Genomic DNA, 23294 nt, shown 5'->3' with positions numbered 1-23294 from the left:
AGCTTCAGGCTATGTTTCCACTTCAGGAACAAATTGGGCAAAGACAGCCTTCTTGTTATATAGACAGCCACTTATAATGATGATTATACACTCACCGGCCACTTTATTAGGTACACCTGTCCAACTGCACGTTACCACTTAATTTCTAATCAGCCAATCACATGGCGGCAACTCAGTGCATTTAAGCATGTAGACATGGTCAAGACAATCTCCTGCAGTTCAAACTGAGCATCAGTATGGGAAGAAAGATGATTTGAGTGCCTTTGAACGTGGCATGGTTGTTGGTGCCAGACGGGCTGGTCTGAGTATTTCAGAAACTGCTGATCTACTGGGATTTTCACCCACAACCATCTCTAGGGTTTACAGAGAATGGTCCGAAAAAGAAAAAACATCCAGTGAGCGGCAGTTCTCTGGGCGGAAATGCCTTGTTGATGCCAGAGGTCAGAGGAGAATGGGCAGACTGGTTCGAGCTGATAGAAAGGCAACAGTGACTCAAATAACCAACGGTTACAACCAAGGTAGGCAGAAGAGCATCTCTGAACGCACAGTACGTCGAACTTTGAGGCAGATGGGCTACAGCAGCAGAAGACCACACCGGGTGCCACTCCTTTCAGCTAAGAACAGGGAACTGAGGCTACAATTTGCACAAGCTCATCGAAATTGGACAGTAGAAGATTGGAAAAACGTTGCCTGGTCTGATGAGTCTCGATTTCTGCTGCAACATTCGGATGGTAGGGTCAGAATTTGGCGTCAACAACATGAAAGCATGGATCCATCCTGCCTTGTATCAACGGTTCAGGCTGGTGGTGTCATGGTGTGGGGAATATTTTCTTGGCACTCTTTGGGCCCCTTGGTACCAATTGAGCATCGTTGCAACGCCACAGCCTACCTGAGTATTGTTGCTGACCATGTCCATCCCTTTATGACCACAATGTACCCAACATCTGATGGCTACTTTCAGCAGGATAATGCGCCATGTCATAAAGCTAGAATCATCTCAGACTGGTTTCTTGAACATGACAATGAGGTCACTGTACTCAAATGGCCTCCACAGTCACCAGATCTCAATCCAATAGAGCATCTTTGGGATGTGGTGGAACGGGAGATTCGCATCATGGATGTGCAGCCGACAAATCTGCGGCAACTGTGTGATGCCATCATGTCAATATGGACCAAAATCTCTGAGGAATGCTTCCAGCACCTTGTTGTATCTATGCCACGAAGAATTGAGGCAGTTCTGAAGGCAAAAGGGGGTCCAACCCGTTACTAGCATGGTGTACCTAATAAAGTGGCCGGTGAGTGTATATACAGTATATCACTATATAACAAGGCGGACGTCTTTGTCCGATATGTACCCGAAGTGGGAACATAGCCTCCGGCTGTCATACATCCTGGCTAATTTTCTAATAGAAAAGTTTATACCATCGGTCAAAGTTATTTAAACTATAAACTAAAGACAAGGGGTTTACCAATATAGTGAAATGATAGAGTTGGGATAAATAGTCTGTATGAAGCACTATGAATATGTTATTTTATAGCTATCTTGTGAGGCTTTAACATGCTTCAGCACCATCAATATCTCCCATGTAATCACACTCAGCTTGTGCATTCCATCTTCCCCATAGCATCGGATTAATGTATACTATGATTATCCCCCGCAGCTCAGTGTAAACTAATTTAATTTCCATTTTCCAGCTGTTTTATCACTGCCTATCGCAGCACATACTTGACTCTTTGTTCCATTTCCACATTCTTTGCTACTTCTGCTTATTATACATTCCATTTTTATAGTTGTTATAGTTTATATGTTTTTATAGTTGTTATAGTTACATTTCATATTGAGATGTGCTCCTGAGAGTGCTGTACAATCTGAAATTACAATTTACTCACAGGACACAATGTATTTAGGTCATATGACTGTATCCATCTTTACATTTTGCCCCTGATAGTCATAAATAATATTAAACAGTGATGTGTGGAACTGTTCTGAGAACATATCTGGAACAGGTATTGCAATACTTGGTGAGGCCTCATTCCCAGAGTTGGCTGTACCACTGTGGCAAGTTATGTAACTCTCATATCATTCTAAACAGAACGTTAAAGGGGCAATCCGGAGAAAATGTTTCTTTTTATTTTTTTTTAAAGTGGTGTCAGAAAATTATACAGATTTGTAAATAACTTCTATTATCTTCTGCAGGAAGTGGTGTATTCTTTCCAGTCTGAAGTAGGTGAAGTTTTCTATGTAGATTTGCTACTGCTCTGGTCAGTTCCTGTCTCAGACAGAGGTGGCAGCAGAGAGCACCATTTTAGGCTGCAAAGAAAATTTCCTGCAAGACATACAGCAATTGATAAGTACTGGAAGACTTGAGACATTTAAATAGAAGTGATTTTATAATCTGTTTAACTTACTCGTACAAGTTTATTTGAAAAAGAAACATTTTCTTCGGAGTACCTCTTTAAGGCCACTCTAGAATATAAACTAAAAGCATTGAACTATATATGTTATTGTCACTGATAACGTGGTTTCCCCCTGACAAAAACCCTCTAATCTATGAGTAAACAAATTAGAAAGGTTATTACTTGTTGAAATCAATAGGTTACCGTGATAATGCACAGATGAGATCAGTGTGGAGCACAAAACATTTTTTGTAGCCACTTTCTGCTCTGCCTAATGAATGAGGGTCCAAAAGGGCAGGGGGGGGGGGGGGGGGGTCAGAGGTGAAATTTATAGTGCAACAAGATTCCCTAATAGGGTATTTGGAAACTGGTTTTCTTAACCATACAACCACTGTAACAGCACTGTTCCTCTACCAGTAGCTATGTAATACAATTAAAAGTGCAACATCAACTACCAATGTAGCAGACTAGAGTAAGGGGAAATCAGCTATGAGAGGGAATCTCTAAATAAATAAATAAATACTATCCCTGTCACAGGCCGAGAGCAACTTTCCTCCTTCTGAGGTAAAACGGCGGTATGAATAGAACGGCATCGGCACAGGAAAGCTGGTGCCTCGGTCCTCTCAGTTATAGACCATCAGGTTCCTATTAGGTGCACTCAGTCCTTGGTAAGCTGACTCACCTCAGTACCTCAGTACCCGATTCTCCTCAGTACTACAGATTCTATCACAGCTAACCTCATGCTCAGCAGGAATTCCTGTCGCTCCTGAGCTTTTGTGGGGAGCTAATTTAAATAGCTCCACCCACTTTCTGGATGTTTCTCTGCCAACAGCTGCACTTCTTCCAGGTGACAGTTGGTGGTGCTGTTGTCTAACTCCCTGAATGTGGTGCATGTGTAAATGGTGACCCATCTCTATCTCAGCTCATCTCTATAGGACACAAGAAAACAAATACCTATTAATAAACATATACAAATAAAATTCAGGCCCATTCTCTGCTCAGCCTTAGGGAAACCCAGTTCAGCATACTGCACCAAGAACAGTAGTCGGGCTGTGTTCATACAACATATGTTTATAATACGCACTTGGAAAACATGCAGCTAAACACCTCTGACAGACGCAATGCACTATGAACAGATACCTATTAGGGATGGTCCGAACCTGCCGAGGTTTGGGTTCGTATGAACCCGAATGCTCGGCAGCAGATTCCCACTGTCTGCCCGCTCCGTGGAGCGGGCGGATACAGCGGGAGAAACGCCTGGAAAACTGGGATACAGCCTATGGCTATGGCTTTATCCCAGTTTTCCAGGCGGTCCTCTCGCTGTATCCACCCTCTCCACGGAGCGGACAGACAGCGGGAATCATTACCGAGGGTTCGGGTTCGTATGAACCCGAACCAAACTCGGTTTGGACCATCCCGAATACCTATCAACACATTACTTGCTGCTTGGTATGCATACATAATAGATACATTTGTCACTGGCCACCACATGGGCTTCAATATACCTTAGGCTTAGCTTAAAAAAAAAAAAACTCAGAAAAGTGGGAAGGGGGGTCCTGACATCCCTGCTGCAATCCCACAGAATTTATCTGTTCCTGCTATAAGGCAAATACTGTTGTACTGCTTGTACTGTGTAACTATTTTACTGGTCAAATCTACCCATATTGGCTAACATGCTCGGGATGACTACTTTACTCCACTATATTACTACTTTTTGCCTACTTTTATGCACTAAGACCCGATTTTATAATCCAAAAACATAGGAGATTAGCACTTCCAGTCATGCCGTATGGATCTTTCTAGTTAAACGATAGATAAGGCCACTTGCACTAAGCCTACTTCCTTTTTACCATGGAACCAAGGATTTCAGTCCACTTTAGATATGAAGTGCCTAGTAGGTACACAGGCAGAGGCTCTGTGCAAACCTATTATCTTGCTGTCATTTGTATTGGTTTTATGTTTACTGTGGATTTTACAGTACTTATCTGAGACCTAACCACAGATGAGCTTAAAACTAAAGCTTTAGCTGTCAGAAAGTGTCTGTTTGCTTTACTGAGTGCATAAAATGTTTTTATTCTTTCTTTCCATTTAGGTTCAAAGTAATTAGAGTTATATTGACTTAATTATGTCATTTGCACATTGTGAATAATAGGAGGGGGAGGTAAGTGCTTTCTTTCTAACAGCATTATAAAGAAGAATGCCTGCCTGTACAATAGTCAAGCAGAAGATGTACAATAACAAGTACTGAATGCACTTTGGTTGTACAGGGAAACAAAAGCCTGGCAGACAGTGTCCTTGTGCAGAATGCAATAATCTAGGCTGTTGGATAGAGCCACATGTATCTGCATTCCAGTTCCCAGGTTATAAGGAAGCATTAATGTATCTCTGCTCTGTAGGCTGTGACCACTCTGTTTCACACTGTGTATGGATCTCCGCAGGTATTTGGCAATTAAGGGTTATTTCAAGGCAAGCGCCTGTACTTTCCTTGGTAAACAATATAAAGAACATTTTATGCAAGTGAATGAATATAAAATTGTAAATGCAGTTAATTTCCCAGCTATAGTTGAAATCCTGGTTTTATGAAGTCCAATTTTCTACCATTTTGCTCTTTATGTTGCCCACACAGCACTAAAAGACGTGGCATTGTTCTATAATGTATGGATCTGCTCAAAGCATTCAAATGTTCTATAAAAACTAGAGAAGTTTCCTGCTATGGTCACGTGATGTTTGTTAAAGAGACAGAGTCCCTTTTAATCAGTAAAGTGAACTTTTGGGGAAAATGATAATGTCTGGAAATGAAAAAGCCTAACTGCTGGGATTTACTGCTTTTTGCTACATTTTAAAAAAAACATTTCCTATAAAGAGTCATGGAGGGTTTGGGGGTCTCCTCCCACGCCTGCTTTACTGTACCATAATTTACTGTACATCTGCCACCATGTGTAAATCATGGCTGAAATCTACACCTGCTCAGGATCAGGTGTAAATTTCTGCACCTGCTGGAGTAAATCCGGCGGGGTGAGTAGGGGTGCGCTGGTCTTAATAAATGCCCACCTATATCTTCTAAATGTATGCTAACTGCTATATGTACTGACAGTTACTGAAGTAACTTCTTACACATCATCAAAAGTTATTGATTGCACAGAGTCTCACTCTGGAGACCCGCTGCAATCCTGAGATACAGCCTGGGGCAGTGTGTGGCATTGCACTCCACTCTCCATCCGGCAGAACATCCGTGTTTGCTCAATAGACTGTAACGAAGCGAATGAGTCAGATTTAATTGACAGCCAGGGAGAGATGCACTCCTGCGCGCTCACACTGGCCGTATCTCAGAAATTGCAAAGGGTCTTGCAGTGTTGACAGGTTTAGACACAGTCTGCTAATGTTACTGATATATGCTATTAATACAGGTACCCACCACTAAAGTAATACCAAGACACACTATCCAAATAATAGACCATGCAGTCCAAAATAGTGTAGCCACACATAGCCTAAACAAAACTGTAATACACTGACAAAGAATAATCATACAGTGTCCAGTAATGCCCTCATAAATAAATGACTAGACCGTTCCAAATAATACCACCAGACACTGTAAAGTGCTAAAGCCATAAAGAACTTCTATAATAATACTACTCCAACAAAAAACATTGGGTTTGTACTTTAATTTTACAAGCTAAACTATAAATAATGGCATACAAAAACTTCTAGGGTCTATAGAAAAGTTTCCAATACCATTGAAATCTTCAATGTTCTCTGGCTGACATCAAATATACTCATTATTTATCTGCTCTTTGAATATGTAAAAGTGCAAAAGGTGATGCAATAAGATATTAGAAGCGTATAGTGAATTGTATAATCTTATTGTACTATAGTATTGCATCAATTCAATAGTCACATCTGTTAGGAACAGATAGAAAGCTATTTCTATACAAATGGTATATATACAAAGAAGACAGTCACAGAAACTCAGACAATACATGACTGCTAAAATGTATTTCTTGAAAGGCTGGAATTACTATGGACTCAGTCGTTCCTTATTACTTCATTTTTAAATAGACCACTGCTAGGAAAGAATAAATAGCTTTTAGAAAATGTCTGGTAATAGTGCATATGATATGGATAGTCATAAGGAATTGTATAGCACTGATCAACTTCCAGGGACTCAATTATGCAAATTCCTATTCATGTATTCTTCACAAATAGGTCACTAAAAACAGCTTTCAGTCTCTGAAAAGTGCCAGCAAAATGAGGGTTACTGTGGTTTTCTGATTTGGACAATTACTGCATACATGAAAGTCATCTTTCTTCCAGAAACAGCACCGCTCCTGACCTCAATTTGGGTGTGGTTCTGTAGCTCAGTTCCATTGAAGTAAATAGCACATGTAATACCACACACAACCTGGGGACAGGAGTGGTGCTGTTTTGCAAGAAAGTGGCAGTTTTTTCCTAAGAGGCACTTATTTAACAAGGTGGTGGTATTGGGGAGACAAATCTGAAGAGATGCTGACTCGCCCATAATCCTGAGAGCTGACTGACTGACTGAAGCTGGATTGGAGGCTGGTGTGGGCCGAGGAGACTGCTTTGGTATTCATGGAGTTAAATAAACCAGTGTGGAGCCATCCATGATGGTGGTCAGCAAGCATATGCCCGAGACCGAGGCCAAGTTCATTTCCTGCAGATGAAGAAGGAAGGTGCAGCTCATGCGGAGGCCAAATCAAGGCTCAGCTAAGACTGGTATGGGATGTAAGAGACTTGCACAAGTGACACAACTCCCTGGTCCTAATGGCGGAGTAGGCCTATTACTGGTTGGAATATCACCTCTAGGCTGCAATGGATGGCCTAGGGGTGAATGCTTCTGACACCAGGGTGGCTTAATAGACTGGGATGGGGGTCTGGTTCCACTGAAAAAGAGGGTTTAACTTCATACAAATAGCTAACAATGGTAAGGACACATCTGTTTGAATACTGTTTTTAAAGTGGAACAAGATACCAGAGAGGTTGCAAAATTTGCACTCTGGAGACCAGAATGAATTCGGCATAATGTGCATGGTGTCTTGTTGGCCAAATTATCCAAGCCAACTAAAGTCTAGGATGTGCCCAGCATAGTCAATTGCTGGCCAGGGTGGTGGAAGCTTCTGGCTAACTTAGATGCTAAGAAGACAGGTCCAGATGGGCCACAGGGGCCAAAGATCTCAGGCATTAATGCACCAACCATAATAGAACTGAAGACCACCTGTTTGCCTGTGAGGAGGTGAGGTAGGGACGAGTACTGTACACAGTTTCTTCTACAGACACATGGACAGCTTGCAATTCTCTGTATGGAGAATATATTCACTTAGCTTCATCTATTTCAGCAAAGAGAAAGGAAAGTAATTTAAATCTCCTCCTATTCTGCCTCATATTGAAATGGAGCCTGCAAGTGGACTGAACTTGTAATAAGGTACAGAGAACTAATTTTACATAGGGAGCATGAAAACTGCACTACTATGCACATGAATCTCTGAAAGTATGCTTTCACATTACACTGAATAATCTTGTCGACATTGGGCTGTACTGTGGGCTCTATGCAATAACTACTGTTAAACCATATGATTGGGTGAGATTTAAAGAAAAAGCAATTGATAATGTTTCCACCTGCAATTAGTGAGAAGAATAATGGATTGTCAAATAAAGAAATGTCACTTGAGTCCCAAATAACATGCTGCTATTCCTGGTTACTATATTAGTATATTGATTATTGAATACTATATCACAATATATGTGTGTGTGTGTGTATATATATATATATATATATATATATATATATTTTTTTTTTTTTTTTTAATTTAATTTTATTTAATTTTTTTCCTGCATATCTGAAAGATGTTTCTGCTTGTTCATTTTAATTATTCAGCAAACTAATAGTATGCTGCATGTTTGGGCCGGGTTCACACTTGGTAAGACACCGGCCGTTCTGTGACCCGGCCGGTAATAGAAAATATACATTGTGTGAACCTAGCCTTAATATGTAGAATTACAGCCTTCCTTAATTCCTTTACATACACATTATACAGCAAGGCTTTGGCAGTATTGTGTGTCAGTAATATGCCTGCTTTCCTCCCCAGGTCCTTATCCCTCTGTTACTTGTGACAACTGCAATGATGTTTCCAAATGATACATAAGGTGATCAATGTGGCTGGAATGAAGCAGCCAATGAGTTCCAGCATGTTCCAGCATCTCATCCCTCGTGCTTTTACCCCACATTTTAGATCTGTCTACCTTTTGATTATTACCATGCAAATGGTTTATGTAGTTATTATATTTAAGAATTTGTATTTTAAATTTGAATCCTGACAGTAAAATCCACCATGGTAAATGATCAAGCTGTCATAACAGTGAATTTACATTTTACATTGATCATCTATTGTATAAGTAACTAAGGGATAAGGACCTGGTGAGAAAAATACAAAATACTGAAGCCTTTATTGCTGTCTACTTTTATATAAATATATATGAAAGGGTCATTCAAGTATATGTATGTATATTTTAAACCTGCAAATGGTGTGAACAGTGGTCTAGTAACAGCTCTGTATTTCTACTTCTGATCACTGTTAGGCTATGTTCCCACAATGTCTTTTTACGTGAAAAATGTCTGTCTTTTCATAAAGACAGACTTTTTAATGATCGTGATCATTAAAGACATTCTTCTTTATCAAAAGATGGACATTTTTAACGTGAAAAAAAGACATTGTGGGAACATAGCCTTAGGCGGCTTCAAATGAGCCTTCTATAATATGGATGCAATTTTTTCCCACACTTTTCAGATATTTCACTGTTTTTAAAGTAGTACTCCATCAAATCCTTTCAAATCAACTGGTTTTAGAAAGTTATATAGATTTATACATTATTTGTATATAAAAATCCACAGTCTTTCAGTACTTATCAGCTGTTGTATGTCCTGCAGGAAATGTTGTTTTATTTCCAGTCTGACACAGCACTTTCTGCTGCCACCTCTTTCTGAGACAGGAACTGTCTAGAGCTTTAGCAAATTCCTCTAGAAAACCTTTCCTTCCTTGGATAGTTCTTGTCTTGGATACAGGTGTCAGTAGAGAGCACTGTGTCAGACTGGATGGAACACAGCACTTCCTGCAGGGCAAACAGCAGCTGATAAGTATGGGAAGACTTGAGATTTTTAAATAGAAGTAAATTACAAATCTATATAACTTTCTGAAACCAGTTAATTTGAAAGAAAGAAAATGCTGAAGTACCCCTTTAACTTTCCATGATAACTTCATGCTGGAAAAGTAGTGTTATTGTTACCAGTACAGAAAATATAACACAATCTACATGGTCCTGGACACCCTGTGATCATAAGTGACAAGGGAAATTTATAATAACTTTAGGCCAGGTTCAGGAACACTGATATTTTCATTAAAGAATGAACAATATTATCTATTTTTTAATGTATGACAACACTGCTAATACAATGCTATGTTTAGTATAATAACACATTATTTGGAAGACAAATAGCAGTGATGATAACTATGCACAGAATCCATATAAGCACAGCTCTTTATTGGGGACGTGTTTTGACGCCTTTATCAGACCTTTGCTTTAGGTTGCTGCTAAATGGAAGCTATAGCAATATGCCAGGACGCTACCATTGTTGGAAAAAGAAGAAGCAGTAATTAAAGCAGCTCAAGAATTAAATATCAAGTAAAACAGAATTTGATTGCATGTCTATAACACAGACAAGGATGCTACAACTAAAAATGTCAGGACCGACAGCTGACAATTTGGCTTCATAGTTACAGGGCATTTGAACCCCAGGGTATTGTTAAATAAGAGTCAATTATGTGTATCAGCACACATCAATAGCATGATATTATATGTGCCCCAACAATCACATATAAGTAATATGAACATCCTAACAATTATGCATTGTATGATCACCATCAATCATGTGGCTTTTGGCATTGAGTGACATTATAACCACATAACAAGCCCCTACTCATCTTTGTGCTGGAATGTATTGATTGGCTTTGGGGCAATTACCAGGTAAGAGACACCACTTATTGAGCTGGAGGACATCACTGTGTCTGGCCCTCTTCTGAATGCCTGAACTCTGGCCCTCTCTGGCTCTCTATGGCAAACATCTTGTGAAAAGAAATTTAATCAGTAGAGTATTTAAATGTATTACACAATGCCTATTGTTAAAACAATACTTTTTTTCTTCAAGGAATTGTTCATTTCATAACCTACCCTAGTATTAAACTGATCATTTTAGTTGGTGATCTGCTTGTACTGTGCAGCCTGGCTGTGCGTGGAGACCGCAAATGTCAGCCATGGAGGCATCAGGCTGCCATAACAATGGATCTGCTCAAGATTGTGTCACAGGGAGTGATCCAACCAACTATACCACCAAAGATACAAATGTACACAGCTTTGACAGCAGTATTTAAACTGTTAAATAACCACAACTGAGCTTGCCAGCTATTACCACTGTCTAGCAGCTGCTTACAGACACTTGGAATGAAGTGGGCTCGGCTCTTAAGCCTGCTCCATACACCCTTAGCGACACCATGACTGAGGGTCCTTTTACATGGCCCAACATGGGGCCGTGCAAGGATGGAAATTAGAGTTAGGCCTTATTCACACGTTCCGTAATTTACGGATCCGTATTTCCGGATCCGAGTTAGTGCACATTGAAGTCTATTGGGCTATTCACACGATCAGTAGCAGAAATGCATAAAAATCAATCCGTACAAAAAAAAGGACATGTCCTAGTGCGGACCGGGTGCGGACCCATTTTTTTTTTGCGGATCCTCTCATTGAAATCAATTGGTTACGGATTGTTTACGGATTGTAACATGTTGGCATCCGTATTTCCGCAAAAAAATCCGGATGAAGTGCATTGAAAAGCAATGAGTAGTAAAAAAATGGAATTACGGAAATGGAATACGGATGTGCAATCCGCAATTTCTCACGGGTTGTTTCAGGACCAGAAAAAAATACTGAACGTGTGCATAAGGCCTTAATCAGCGGTCATTTGCTGTGCCTTTAAACAGCACAACAAATTGAGCCTTGTATCATTCATGCAGCCATGGAAACTGACAGGACAGATTTGCATTTATTCGTGCTGCCAGTTTCCAGATCACCAGCAGTGCATACAAACCTAGAATGTTGCTGTGTGATCCAGCATCCCCCTCTCCGACTCTCCCATCCTGCTCTCTGGCCCTGCCTCCTCCAGCTGTCAATCATTCTGGAGGAGATACAGGTATGTCTCAAAAACTGAAGCTCCTTCCCCTTTAATGTAGCTCAACTTCAGGAATGAATTTCCAATTCTAAACATGTCAATTTTGGTATCAGAAATGGTGCACATTGTCTTCATTAATTTGGGGAAATTAAAATCCATAGCAAAATCCACAAGTGTGGATTCTGAAACACAATGGGGAAATAAAACTTTTTACACCTAATTTGCGCTGCGGTTTTTGTATTTATGTCGCATTTTAAAACGTGGAATTTCAGCCTGATTTTCAATAATTGTAAACTAAAAAACATGGTGTTTGTCCATTCATGAATATGTGACTTGTGGGATATACAGTATATAAAAAATGAAGTAGCGAAATAACTGGCCCTCTATTTGTATCCACGGTGCGGTACACAAAGTCGATCATATAGCAAAAGTGAGGAAATCCCGACACTCTCTGTATTCTGCTCTTGTAATTTTATTTAAACAATTGTCACGCTGCACGCGTTTCGGCCTATCTCGGTCTTTATTATGCAGCGTCACAATTGTTTAAATAAAATTACAGGAGCAGAATACAGCGAGTGTCGGGATTTCTTCACTTTTTCAGTGCGTAAAAAATGCAGAAACCACTACAGAGACAGCCTAAAAATTGATTTACTGTATAACAAAACATCATTTCTATTTTAGTTAAAGTAGGTTGCAGATTTATAAGTCTTCTATTTTTTTCAAACTCTGAGGCAAATATATGTTATTTTAAATAAAACCTACTGACAAAACCTTTTTATGCAATAAAAATGTGGAAATTAATTGGTCTTACAGTATCAAATCATAGGACAGGCTGTTTTAGTTTTTCTGGCCCCCTCTGGCAGCCACACACAGGCCGGAGGGGCCAGGAAGTCTTCAATACCGTCACTACCGTCTATGCCCAGTTTTACAACTATTAAAGCTCCAGTTTGGTGAGATGATCCACAGAGTTTCTTCCTGTCTTTCCTACATCTTAGTGAAATGCTATACAATGGGATCACAGTTTAAGGAGCTAAATTATTTATTGTGGCTCCTATTGTGGACTTTCATCATGGTAACATAGGGAGACATTTATCAAGATGAGCCCTGGACAATGCCATGGAAAAGGTACACATTTTTCCTGATGGGCAGACAGGGGAGTGGCAAGGCAGGGAGGAGGTGTGGTCTCCTCCTGCGCCTAATTTATCATGATTTATGCCATCAAACATGGGTTAATCATGGCAGAAATTTGCACCTGCTCAGGTGTAGATTTCTGCGCCTGTCTGAAAGTCATGGGTCCCCGCAGATTTATTAAAAGCGTGCGTCCTTTTAAGAAATCTGGTGGGGTGAATGGGGGTGAGGCTTTGTTTAAGACATGTACCCCATAATGATCAAAAGAATATTCACATTTTACTCCCTGAACTGGAATAAAATAAAAAATATTTTAGTTATTAAAGTTGTATATTTACCATTTGATTGAAATCATTTATATATATATATATATATATATATATATATATATATATATATACATACTACTTATGTGCAGATTCTGTTTTACATTTTAATTATAAAAACAAGCTCTCCAGCAGATGAGAGAAAACCATCTCTCTAGTACCACCTATACGTATCTATAATATTTGTAACCATAAACATCAAAACTTTCTTTACCAGACTTACCCTATCTTCTTCGTCTCTGAAATCTGGCATGGTGCTAATACAGAGGCTTACTGCTGTGATTGCCACAAAAGAAACTGACAAGCAAGCAAAAATCTTCCCTGGAATCCCTGAATGAGGGTTCTCTACCATGTCCCTGAGATGCTTCATGCACTGGGCTAAACGCCCACTGTCCTGCAAGGCACTTTGGGAATTCTCCTTGGAGGTGCCATATTCCCCTTCGTACATCTTCGCCTCAGCTAATTCCTCCTCCTTCTGCTGCAGCTTTCTAAGGCAGCACCACTCCAATTGTTCTTCCTCTATCCCCCAGTATATAAGTTCATCCTGGAAAGAAAGGGCACACATCTCTCTCAATATCCTTAGCTTCCCGGCTGCCAAAAAAGTCATGATAGTCCTAAAGGCACATGGGTTACGATCAAAGAAGAACTCATTGCAGTTGATATCATAATCATCACAAACATCCATGAATTCATCATAATTGTTACAAGCTTTAAGTTTTCCCAGCCGTGTCAGTGGACAGTCTTCTAGTGTAGTCCATGGGATCCGGTACTTTATGCCCCCTACGTTGATGATGACATGTCGCATTCTATCATCCACTTGGCCTCTATAACATCTCTCTTCTCCAGGTCTGAGGAGCTTCGCTGTTTTGTAGAACACTCCTTTCCTGGTCCGCACTTCACATAAGTTTTCCACGTTCTTAAACCTGAAGGAGGTGAAATCGGCCTCTGCTTTCCCTGCCAGTAATGCCATTTCCTGATACATTGGCTTTCTTCATTTAGGCAACCACGCTTTCCAGAAGAAACAGTAGATGCTCTAGAGAGCAGAGCAGCGCCAGATCTGAAAGAGAAGAGCATGCGTTTGTCATTTTAGTATTGTTTATGGAGATAGGGTACATGAAAATGAATGGAATGTAAACAAGACAAAGAACAGTACATCCTAACGCAATAAACTTAGGATGCTGCTCAACGCTGTATGTGTTCACAAAACTCCTGGTGCTAGAGTGAGGGAATGATCACAATGTATCAATCAGTGGGAACCGGTAGTGGAGTTTGGCTTCTCCAAGATGAGATCCCAGTTACAGCAGATCTAGTCTTATATACTCGCCTATTATTTATGAGCATGTTGTGCTGTACCGGGCATGGGTCTCTCTGCTTGTGATTGTGGCTAAACAACTCAAAAGAATTGCAGGGCCAGCGGCAGATTATTTTTTAACATACTGAAAGACAGTGATCAGCCCATGAGTAAAGGCCCTATTACACACACACATTTATCTGACAGATTCTTGGAGCCAAAGCCAGGAATGGATTTGGAAAGAGGAGAAATCTCAGCCTTGCCTTTATGACCTGTTCTCTGTTTATAGTCTGTTCCTGGCTTTGGCTTCAATAATCTGTCAGATAAATCTGTGTGTGTAATAGGGCCTTAAGTGTTTGCTAGCTGGTCTGCTGATTTCGGTCTCTATTATACAGGGAGATGTCTACCTCATTTGGCACATAATCTCTCTGTGTAATAGGCCTTAAGAGTATAGTACAGACTCATAATCTTCTTATGGAATTATGGACACTGTCTGCATGTAGATGTTAAACTTTAATATTTTAAATATTTACATATATATCTGCTGGTGATCCGTACACTGGGTTGTATGTTATTTTCTTTAAAGTGGTACTCCAGTGGGGAAAAATAGCTTTCAAATTAACCGGTGTCATAAAATTATAAAAATTTATAAATTACTTCAAGTTAAAAATCTCAAGTCTTTTAGTACTTTGCAGCTGCTGTATGTCCTGCAGGAAGCAGTGTTTTCTTTCCAGCTTGACATGGTGCTCTCTGCTGTCCATGTCAGGAACTGTCCAGAGCAGTAGTATATTCCCATAGAAAATATCTGGACAGTTCCTAGAATGGACAGAGGTGGCAGCAGAGAGCACTGGGTCACGTGGGAAAAAAAACACACACCATTTTTCTGCAGGACATACAGAAGCTGATAAGTCCTGGAAGGTTTTTAAATAGAAGTAATTTAAAGAACCTCTTTTTATATATTTTTTTAAATATCAAGTTCATACATTAAACATAAGTTAGGCCACTAAGCCACTATTCAGTACTATGTGCATACTAAGTATGCAAATTTACCTATAAAATACATATATAACAATGTAAGTGTAATTCTTGTCTGTATAATTAGGCATCATTTTCTGACTACGCAGTTTTCACAACAACTACTAGAGACTGTCAGAATAAGATTCTGAGTTCTAACAGCATATTGATGCAAATAAGTTATATGTCTGGGGCTGGAAACTAGAATTTTCTTTCATCCGGTGATTACAACAGCTCATGTGATGTTCCATTATGAACAATTAAACCATGACTTAATTTACACTGTGATATGCTGGAGAGATCATTTGGGCAATGATAGCATTCAGCAGGAACAAATAGCGGATCTATAAATAGAACAATATTTTTGTAACATTGTATGTTTTTCCACTTTTAAAATCTAATCAGACATGGCAGAACATTTCCGCTATAAACAAACATGGTTTGCACAGTGACAGGTTCCTGTGAAATTCTGTTGGGCAGATAGGCCACATCCCCAGTGTAGTTGTCAATTTTTAGCTTCTCAGATCAGATTGTTACATAGGGGAACCCATACTACAGCTCAGAAACATTACAAGTTACCATCATATCTGCAGTCTGCATTACATACTTAGGCAGACTTACTGATATAAAATCAACCTCTGGGTTCCCCTTTAATCCCAATAATAGGTTGCTTTTAGTAATGTGGAAACCACCTAATAAAGATATCACTTTCTATCACCTGTATGCCAGGTTGTAAACTAACCTATAAAGGCAGCATTTAATGGGACATTCCAAAAATCTTTACTGTATCTTTTCAGAGGCCCTATTTTGATAGATGCTTGATGCTTACTATATTCGTCACTATATCCTGTTAATTATTAGCTCTTAAAGAACCTTAGCACATCTCTTTTAGGCTATGTTCACACTATGGGATTTTGGCACAAAATGACGGCCATCTATTGATAGTGACAGACTCAAAGTTCGTAATTATTATTTGCAGCCGTCATTATCAATAGACAGTAGTCATTTTGAGCTAAGATCCTAAAAACATTGCCTTAGGCTACAAACCCATTTGGCGGGTCTGCAGCGAGTCCCCTTGCTGCGTATTTGCAGCGAGACTCGCTGCAGATCCCGGCCCTATACTTTTAATGGCAGACAAACACACAGCAGGGATGTACATCCCTGCTGCGAGTTTGTCTGCAGCCCACCCCATTAACCCCGCTGGAGCTGATACTTCACCTGATCCCGGCTCCGGCGGTTCCCAATGTCTTCAGCAAGCCGGAGCGGGTACCAGGTGAAGTATATGCTCCAGCCAGCCGCCCGCAGCCCCTTTAACACCTCCCGCAGCCCAGGCTGCCCGATCGCCCCCCGCAGCACCGATCACACGCCCCCCCCCCCAATCGCCCCCCTGCAGCACGATCGCTCGCACGCCCCCCCAATCGCCCCCCTGCAGCCCCGGCCGCTCGATCGCCCCCCGGCAGCACCGATCGCCCCCCTGCAGTCCCCATCGGGGGGGGGGGGCGATCTGGCGGCCGGGGCTGCAGGGGGGCGATTGGGGGGGGGCGTGCGAGCGATCGGTGCTGCGGGGGGGGGGGCGTGCGAGCAATCGGTGCTGCGGGGGGGGCGATTGGGGGGGCGTGCGAGCAATCGGTGCTGCGGGGGGGGGGGGGGGCGATTGGGGGGGCGTGCGATCAGTGCTGCGGGGGGGGGGGGGGGGGGGGGGGTCGATCGGGCGGCCTGGGCTGCGGGCGGCTGGCTGGAGCATATACTTCACCTGGTCCCCGCTCCCACTTGCTGAAGACATCGGGAACCGCCGGAGCCAGGATCAGGTGAAGTATCAGCTCCGGCGGGGTTAATGGGGTGGGAATTTATCATTTAAATTCGAACAATTTAACGATTTTTTGCACGATATTCGTCCCGTGTAATAGGGCCCTTAGTAACTGTACTCACTGTATATACTGACAGGAGCTCCCTGCGTACCTCATAGAGCTAAAATCAGACTCCACTCTGTCGTAAGTCTGTCCATTGGACGGTCGACATGGAGAAGCATGTCACCATGCTCTCTTTGCCCACACCTGAGCCTGTATATATCTATGGAGGACACTGTGGCATGGTCACATGCTCCTCCATGTCAGCCATCTAATGGACAGAATCACCACAGAGCAGGACAGCACCACCTGGATTAGAGGAGTATGATTTTAGCTCTATGAGGTACACCGGGAGCTGCTGTCAGTAAGTGCTGTGAGTACACCTACTGTACACTGAGCAATTTTAATATAAAGTGGCCAACCCCTTTAACTTCAGCTTCTTGTTGTGATCTGGATAGATTGCTGAAGCAAAGCCCAAGTACTTTATGAACCATATATACATAAATAAAGTATATACTAACAGGAACCACATGATGACTTTGGCTACTAATTCTAGTTTTGTTTACACAAGTCCATTGCAGTATACAGAGTGCTAGTATTTACACAGTGTCTGGTACCTTAGCACAGGCTGGAGCCAGCTGTTATTTATAGGTAATACTGCTTTCTAAACACTTTTCGGAAACTGTTGAGTCGTATGCTATGATGGAAATTAAATCTACAGATGGTGTTATTAATAAAAAGGAAGCTTTCCTGGCTTCTGGAATTTTTCTCACTAACATTTGCAGTAGTGCCACACATCATCTAACATACAGGAATGTGTATCGTGTACTCAGACTTTATTTTTCTTTTCTTTACTAATAGTCCATTTTAATATTCATATATATATATATATATATATATATATATATATATATATATATATATATATGTGATCTTTAATTTTTTTTTAAACGAATCAGTAAAACTATAGATACTACATTGTGTTCCATGTCAGATTTTTTTTTAATCTCACATATAGGAAGAACAAATCTATGTCATTAGTAGAAGACATTAGTCATGACCTAAGGAAAGGTTTGAATAATTAAAACTTCTTTAACCCATTCATGTTGTGGAAATAAAGACAATTCTCTATCTTTAATTGTTAAAGGTGGCCCCCACAATCTCGACCACGTAAAGAAGAGAGTCTGTTTATAACTAATGAGGAACACCCCCTCACTAGTAGAATTTGATTCCTAGATCAAGATAAAGTTTGTCCATAAATGTCATATTTCTGTTTATTACGACGCATATTCAAAGACTCCTAATTAAATATGCAAGGGTTATAAAAATTCAAATAAAACCTTTAAGGCTGTTTTCTATAGATACATTTAAAGCCTATTAGTGTCAGACCCTTATGAAGAACCAACTTCACACATGACACATTTTAACCAGGTTGTAAACGTTAGCCTATTTTACGCCTATGCTTGAAGGACCCATCATGTACAGTCTCTAGTTGCCTGCTTCCAAGCTGCTGTCAGAAAGCTTCCTACACTACCAGTGTTTGTTAAGAGGAGAATCAAATGATTGCATGTTTTTATTTTATTTATTGTTAAGTGTAATGTAGCTGTCAAGGTGAAAGAGCTCTGGAAAGAGTTCTGTCTGGGAAATAATTGATGATGGATCTAAATCTGATACACTGTTTTCTTCCTAATGAAAATTGTGCTAGACTTCAGCTGACAATGAGTGATTATTGCTACCAGAGGGGAACTTATCTCCTATATTGAAAGCTCCAACCGTTTGTATTACTTCATTATTATTGCAAGTAAGACAGATGTATTACCGAAAGTCTTAAATTGTGGTCACAAAATAATGTGTTCATATAATCCATCCTGCGACAAATGATACTCTCACATATTTTATGTTCTTGTATGAAAACCTTTATAAGGAGTTACTCCGGCTTCCTTGCTGCGTTCACAATAGCCGTAAATTTCACAGAACGTTCTGCTGCCAGGACTAGGAGACAACTTAATCTTCTCTTTTATTAGTATTCCAAATAATTTCTCTTACATTGCTTAGAGAATCATTCCAATTATCTTTTCTTAGAGCCCTAGAATTGTGCACCTTAATGCTTGCACTGCTTTGCTGAGTGGGCAGTTGTCTAAAGAATTTGTACATTGAATATCAAAAGTTCAAAACAACGACATAAAGAACATTTAATTTGTAGGAATGTAGTACTATAAAATAGCCCCTATGTTGTATAAGACAGTAATACCATTTTATAGGAGGGAGGCATAAAATATAACTGTCTCCATGTCCAAGCTCCTGATATACTCCACAGTATATCATATACCAAGGCTATTCCCATATCAGGATCTTAGGGGCTTATCAGTATGCATGTGTGTGTCTGCTTACATACACATCCATTATGGACCTTGACATTAAGAAGTACAGAAAAAGTGATATTTTAAAGTGTATCTGTAAAGTTAGATGAAAAATGTATAGTTAAGCTCTGTGCACAATAATCATTTCTTAAAATTAAATTAGTTTTCAATTCAGCCTGTAAATGGCTTTAAAGAGTGGCTGTGGTTTTCCAGCTACTCACAACTATACATTAGGAGACAAAGCGTCTTCCTCTGTCTCCATGGCAGCTGAGGCCAGAACAAGATGTGATTCTATGGCACTAGGTCTCGTGCTGCTTAAGGCTGCTATGTGCACAGAGTTGAACACTCCGTTTCCTAATGTATAGTTATAAACAAGGTCACAAGGTCAGATTGCACTATTGGAAGTTGAAAAATGTTTTTACCTTTAACATTACAGTAATATATATATATATATATATATATATATATATATATATATATATATATATATATATATTATAATATTGCAGACAGATTACAATGCTTATTGTACTAGTCCAGAGTACATCATACAGTGCCATTCTTTTAGTTGTTGGGTAGCGTCAGTAACCCATACCCCTCTAACCAGAGTAGGATCTGTGCATATACTGAGCCAGAAAGAAATTATAGGAGAGTTCAGCATTGAAGACAGCAGAATTATCAATGCAAGTCTGGACTATAATATCTGATATAACTTGGAATCAGTATAAGACACTTGCAAATCAATGTGTTTACAAAGTTACTTACTGTCACCAAAGACAAGAGGTACAGGGGGTGATCGATTATCTGAAGATACTGGTGCATGTGGTAGCATCATAATAGGTAATTGGAGTAACATTACTTATATGCCGTGTCATTGTTCCTAATTGCCGTTAGTTTAAAACAACGTCCGTTAAATGGAGGTCAATCACTTAATTTTAACAATGTGTGAACATAGCCTTTCTGGGTTTTCAATTCACTCCTGGTTTTGGTTACAAAACACTGAGCAAACTACTGAGCAAAAATACTGTGTGGGAACATAGCCCAAAGCTGCAGCATTAGGCTGGGTTCACACTACATTTGGCTGTCTAATGTAAAAAAATAATAAAAAAACGCATGCCTTTGTGTCATCCGTTTTTTTAAATAATGGAAGTCAATGAAAAAACAAATCCAAATGGATGCACACAAATGCAGCAATTTTTTAAAATATTTTTTTTTAAATCTGTTTTACCAGTAAACTAATCCGTTAAATGGACATAAAAAGGCTGTTTGCACTCAGCCTTAGTTGATAAGTTGATACTTGGTGTACATTGAGTGTAAGTGAGTATAGCAAGGCTCACCTTTGTGTGTTAAAAGGGAAGATGCTACCTGAGTTGAAAGTCCTGAAGTAGAAGCAGCCATCCTATCCAGAGAGTTGAATGAGGACACATGGCAACAGACCAGTTAAAAACTTTTATACAGCGTAGTTTTTTTTTTTTTTTTAAGTTTTTCTGGCCTTTTCTCATTTTAGTGTAAATTACTATGGCTTTATTCCCACCTCAGAAACATATTGGGTTAAGGCAGCTGTCTTGTTAAAGTAGAAGTCCCACAAACTGTAAAAACAGCAGGCAAAAGTGGGTAAGAAAATAACAAAAATGTGAACTCACCCATCCATCCTCAGCTGTCTTGTTAAAGTAGAAGTCCCACAAACTGTACAAACAGCAGGCAAAGGTGGGTAAAAAAATAACAAAAATGTGAACTCATCCATCCTTGTACCTCTGTAGAGCTGCTCCCGGGTCCTGTTCATATCAACCGGGGTCCTGCAACTCAGTTAACTGCAATGTCACAACACCGGCTGAGTGATTGCCCGACCAGCCAATCAGTGACTGTGGTGGGACATCGCCCCAGTCACTGACTGGCTGAAAGGGCACTCGCTCATCTAGCTGCTGCAGGTTTCCTGCAGAAGAAGACAGCTGGTGGCAATGAATAGGACCCCGGATCAGTGTAACAGAGGCATGGAGAGTTTTTTTTTTACTGTTCCTGGGACTTCCTCTTTAAGTAGATGGCTGCTAATAAAGATCATGTTCTTTATTAGTGGCTGTCTATTTAACAAGACAGCCATGCTTCCCCAATATGTTACCAAAGTGGGCACATAGCCTGTAGGCATTTTTTTTTTCTCTGGCGTTTTATGTTCACTTTTTTTAATTCTTTCTGTAAAAGTAATGTAATTCTTTATAATGTTATTCTGGGTTTTCTATTGAAAAATTGGGGGAAAAAAATGCATATAGACAGTACTTTTTTTAGCGTTGATAGAATTCTATGGGGAAAACATTTTCTGTGGAAAAACACGAAATGCATTCCCTGCTGCAATTTACAGAGAATCTGTGATGTGCATTAAGTGCTAGTACACTAGTTGGTATGTTACCTTTGTCTAACGTGTCAGTGAAGGCGATGTTGCACAATATAATTTCTCTTACTATAATAAAGAGTCAAAGAGGAGTCGTGGTGTAGCACTTGCTGTCAGCACTCCTTCCTCCCTCTTCTGTATGTATATTCTGTGCTGTCTGGACTCCTGTGTGCTAATGTCATTTTCCCAATCCCAGCATGCACTGCTGATGTCAACAAAGATAGCACAGGCTGAAGGTGTACGGCCTCTGACATCAGCAGCGCATGTTTGGACTGGAAAGCGAGAGTGCATGAGACTTGGCAGAACAGATTACTCATGGAGAAGAGGGAGAAGTGGTGAGATGTGCCAGAGTGCGACACAAGCGCTACACCACAACTGCTTTTTCACTCTTCATTACAGTTGGAGAAATGATATTGTGCAACATTGCCTCTACTGACACATTAGGCAAAGATAAAATTCCCAATAGTCTACCGCCATTTAATGCAGATTGTCAGCACCTCAAGTTGGGTCTGGGTGTTGACAGATTCCCTTTAAAAAAACTGCAAATGCACTAAAAAGCCATAGTAAAAAGGGTTATGTGGGTATTGTGTTTCATTTTTCCTCATTTCTCTCAGCTAACATCTGGCCTAAGTGTTTTTGACCCTAAAAGCCATGCACCACATTTGCTGTTTTAGTGTCATTTTTTTCAAAAGGCATCTAGTCTGAGCCTAGCCTATGGATCCAGTAATGAAGTGGACAACACACAACAATATGGCATGGTGGTAGATAATACCCTCTCCCTGCACCCCTGATGACATCTCCATGCACACTGCAGTCAATCACTGGCTTCAGCTATTTTTGCGGCATATGTAACATTATCATTGCCCTTGCTCAGCAGCAGCAGCTACTACCTTGCTACTCTCTTGTATATCTCCTCTTCGACTACTCACTTTCTTTCTGTGTAGTCATAAAAACTGTTCTTACCATTGTGGCTTACAGAACTGTGCATGTTCCTTTAGGATGTTTTTGAGCACTTAGATGAGTCTTTTTTGCACCCTTGGAGTCATTTTGCAATCTGGCCACAACGGGGATGATTTATCACTGTTCCAAATTGTCTCCATTTTAAGGTAATTACTCTCACTGTACCTCCCTGGAGTCCCGCAGCTTTAAATGGCTTTATAACCCTTATCAGACTGATACATTTTGACTTTTTCTCATCTGCTATAGACTTCTATTTGATCGTAGCACACAGTTCTTGTAGAAACTTGGCAATAACTACTTTGCTCACAATAGGATACAATGCATAGCGAGGCTTATATCCAACACTTAGGTAA

The 23294-nt window shown here is 40.2% G+C and overlaps 1 protein-coding gene across 3 annotated transcripts in view; it reads right to left on the bottom strand.

Annotated features, from left to right (window-relative positions):
* Window positions 1-23294, bottom strand: part of KCNG2 (potassium voltage-gated channel modifier subfamily G member 2) — a 91845-nt gene that overhangs the window by 21269 nt on the left and 47282 nt on the right. For all 3 annotated transcript variants that reach the window (XM_069957894.1, XM_069957893.1, XM_069957895.1), the window contains one exon: window positions 13310-14143. In XM_069957894.1, coding sequence (XP_069813995.1) covers window positions 13310-14068 — 759 coding nt within the window. In that variant the 5' untranslated portion in view covers window positions 14069-14143. The remainder of the gene's footprint in view (window positions 1-13309; window positions 14144-23294) is intronic.

Source organism: Dendropsophus ebraccatus, chromosome 2 (genome assembly GCF_027789765.1).
Source record: "Dendropsophus ebraccatus isolate aDenEbr1 chromosome 2, aDenEbr1.pat, whole genome shotgun sequence".
Taxonomy (NCBI): Eukaryota; Metazoa; Chordata; class Amphibia; order Anura; family Hylidae; genus Dendropsophus; species Dendropsophus ebraccatus.
This window is presented reverse-complemented; position numbering and strand designations above follow the sequence as displayed.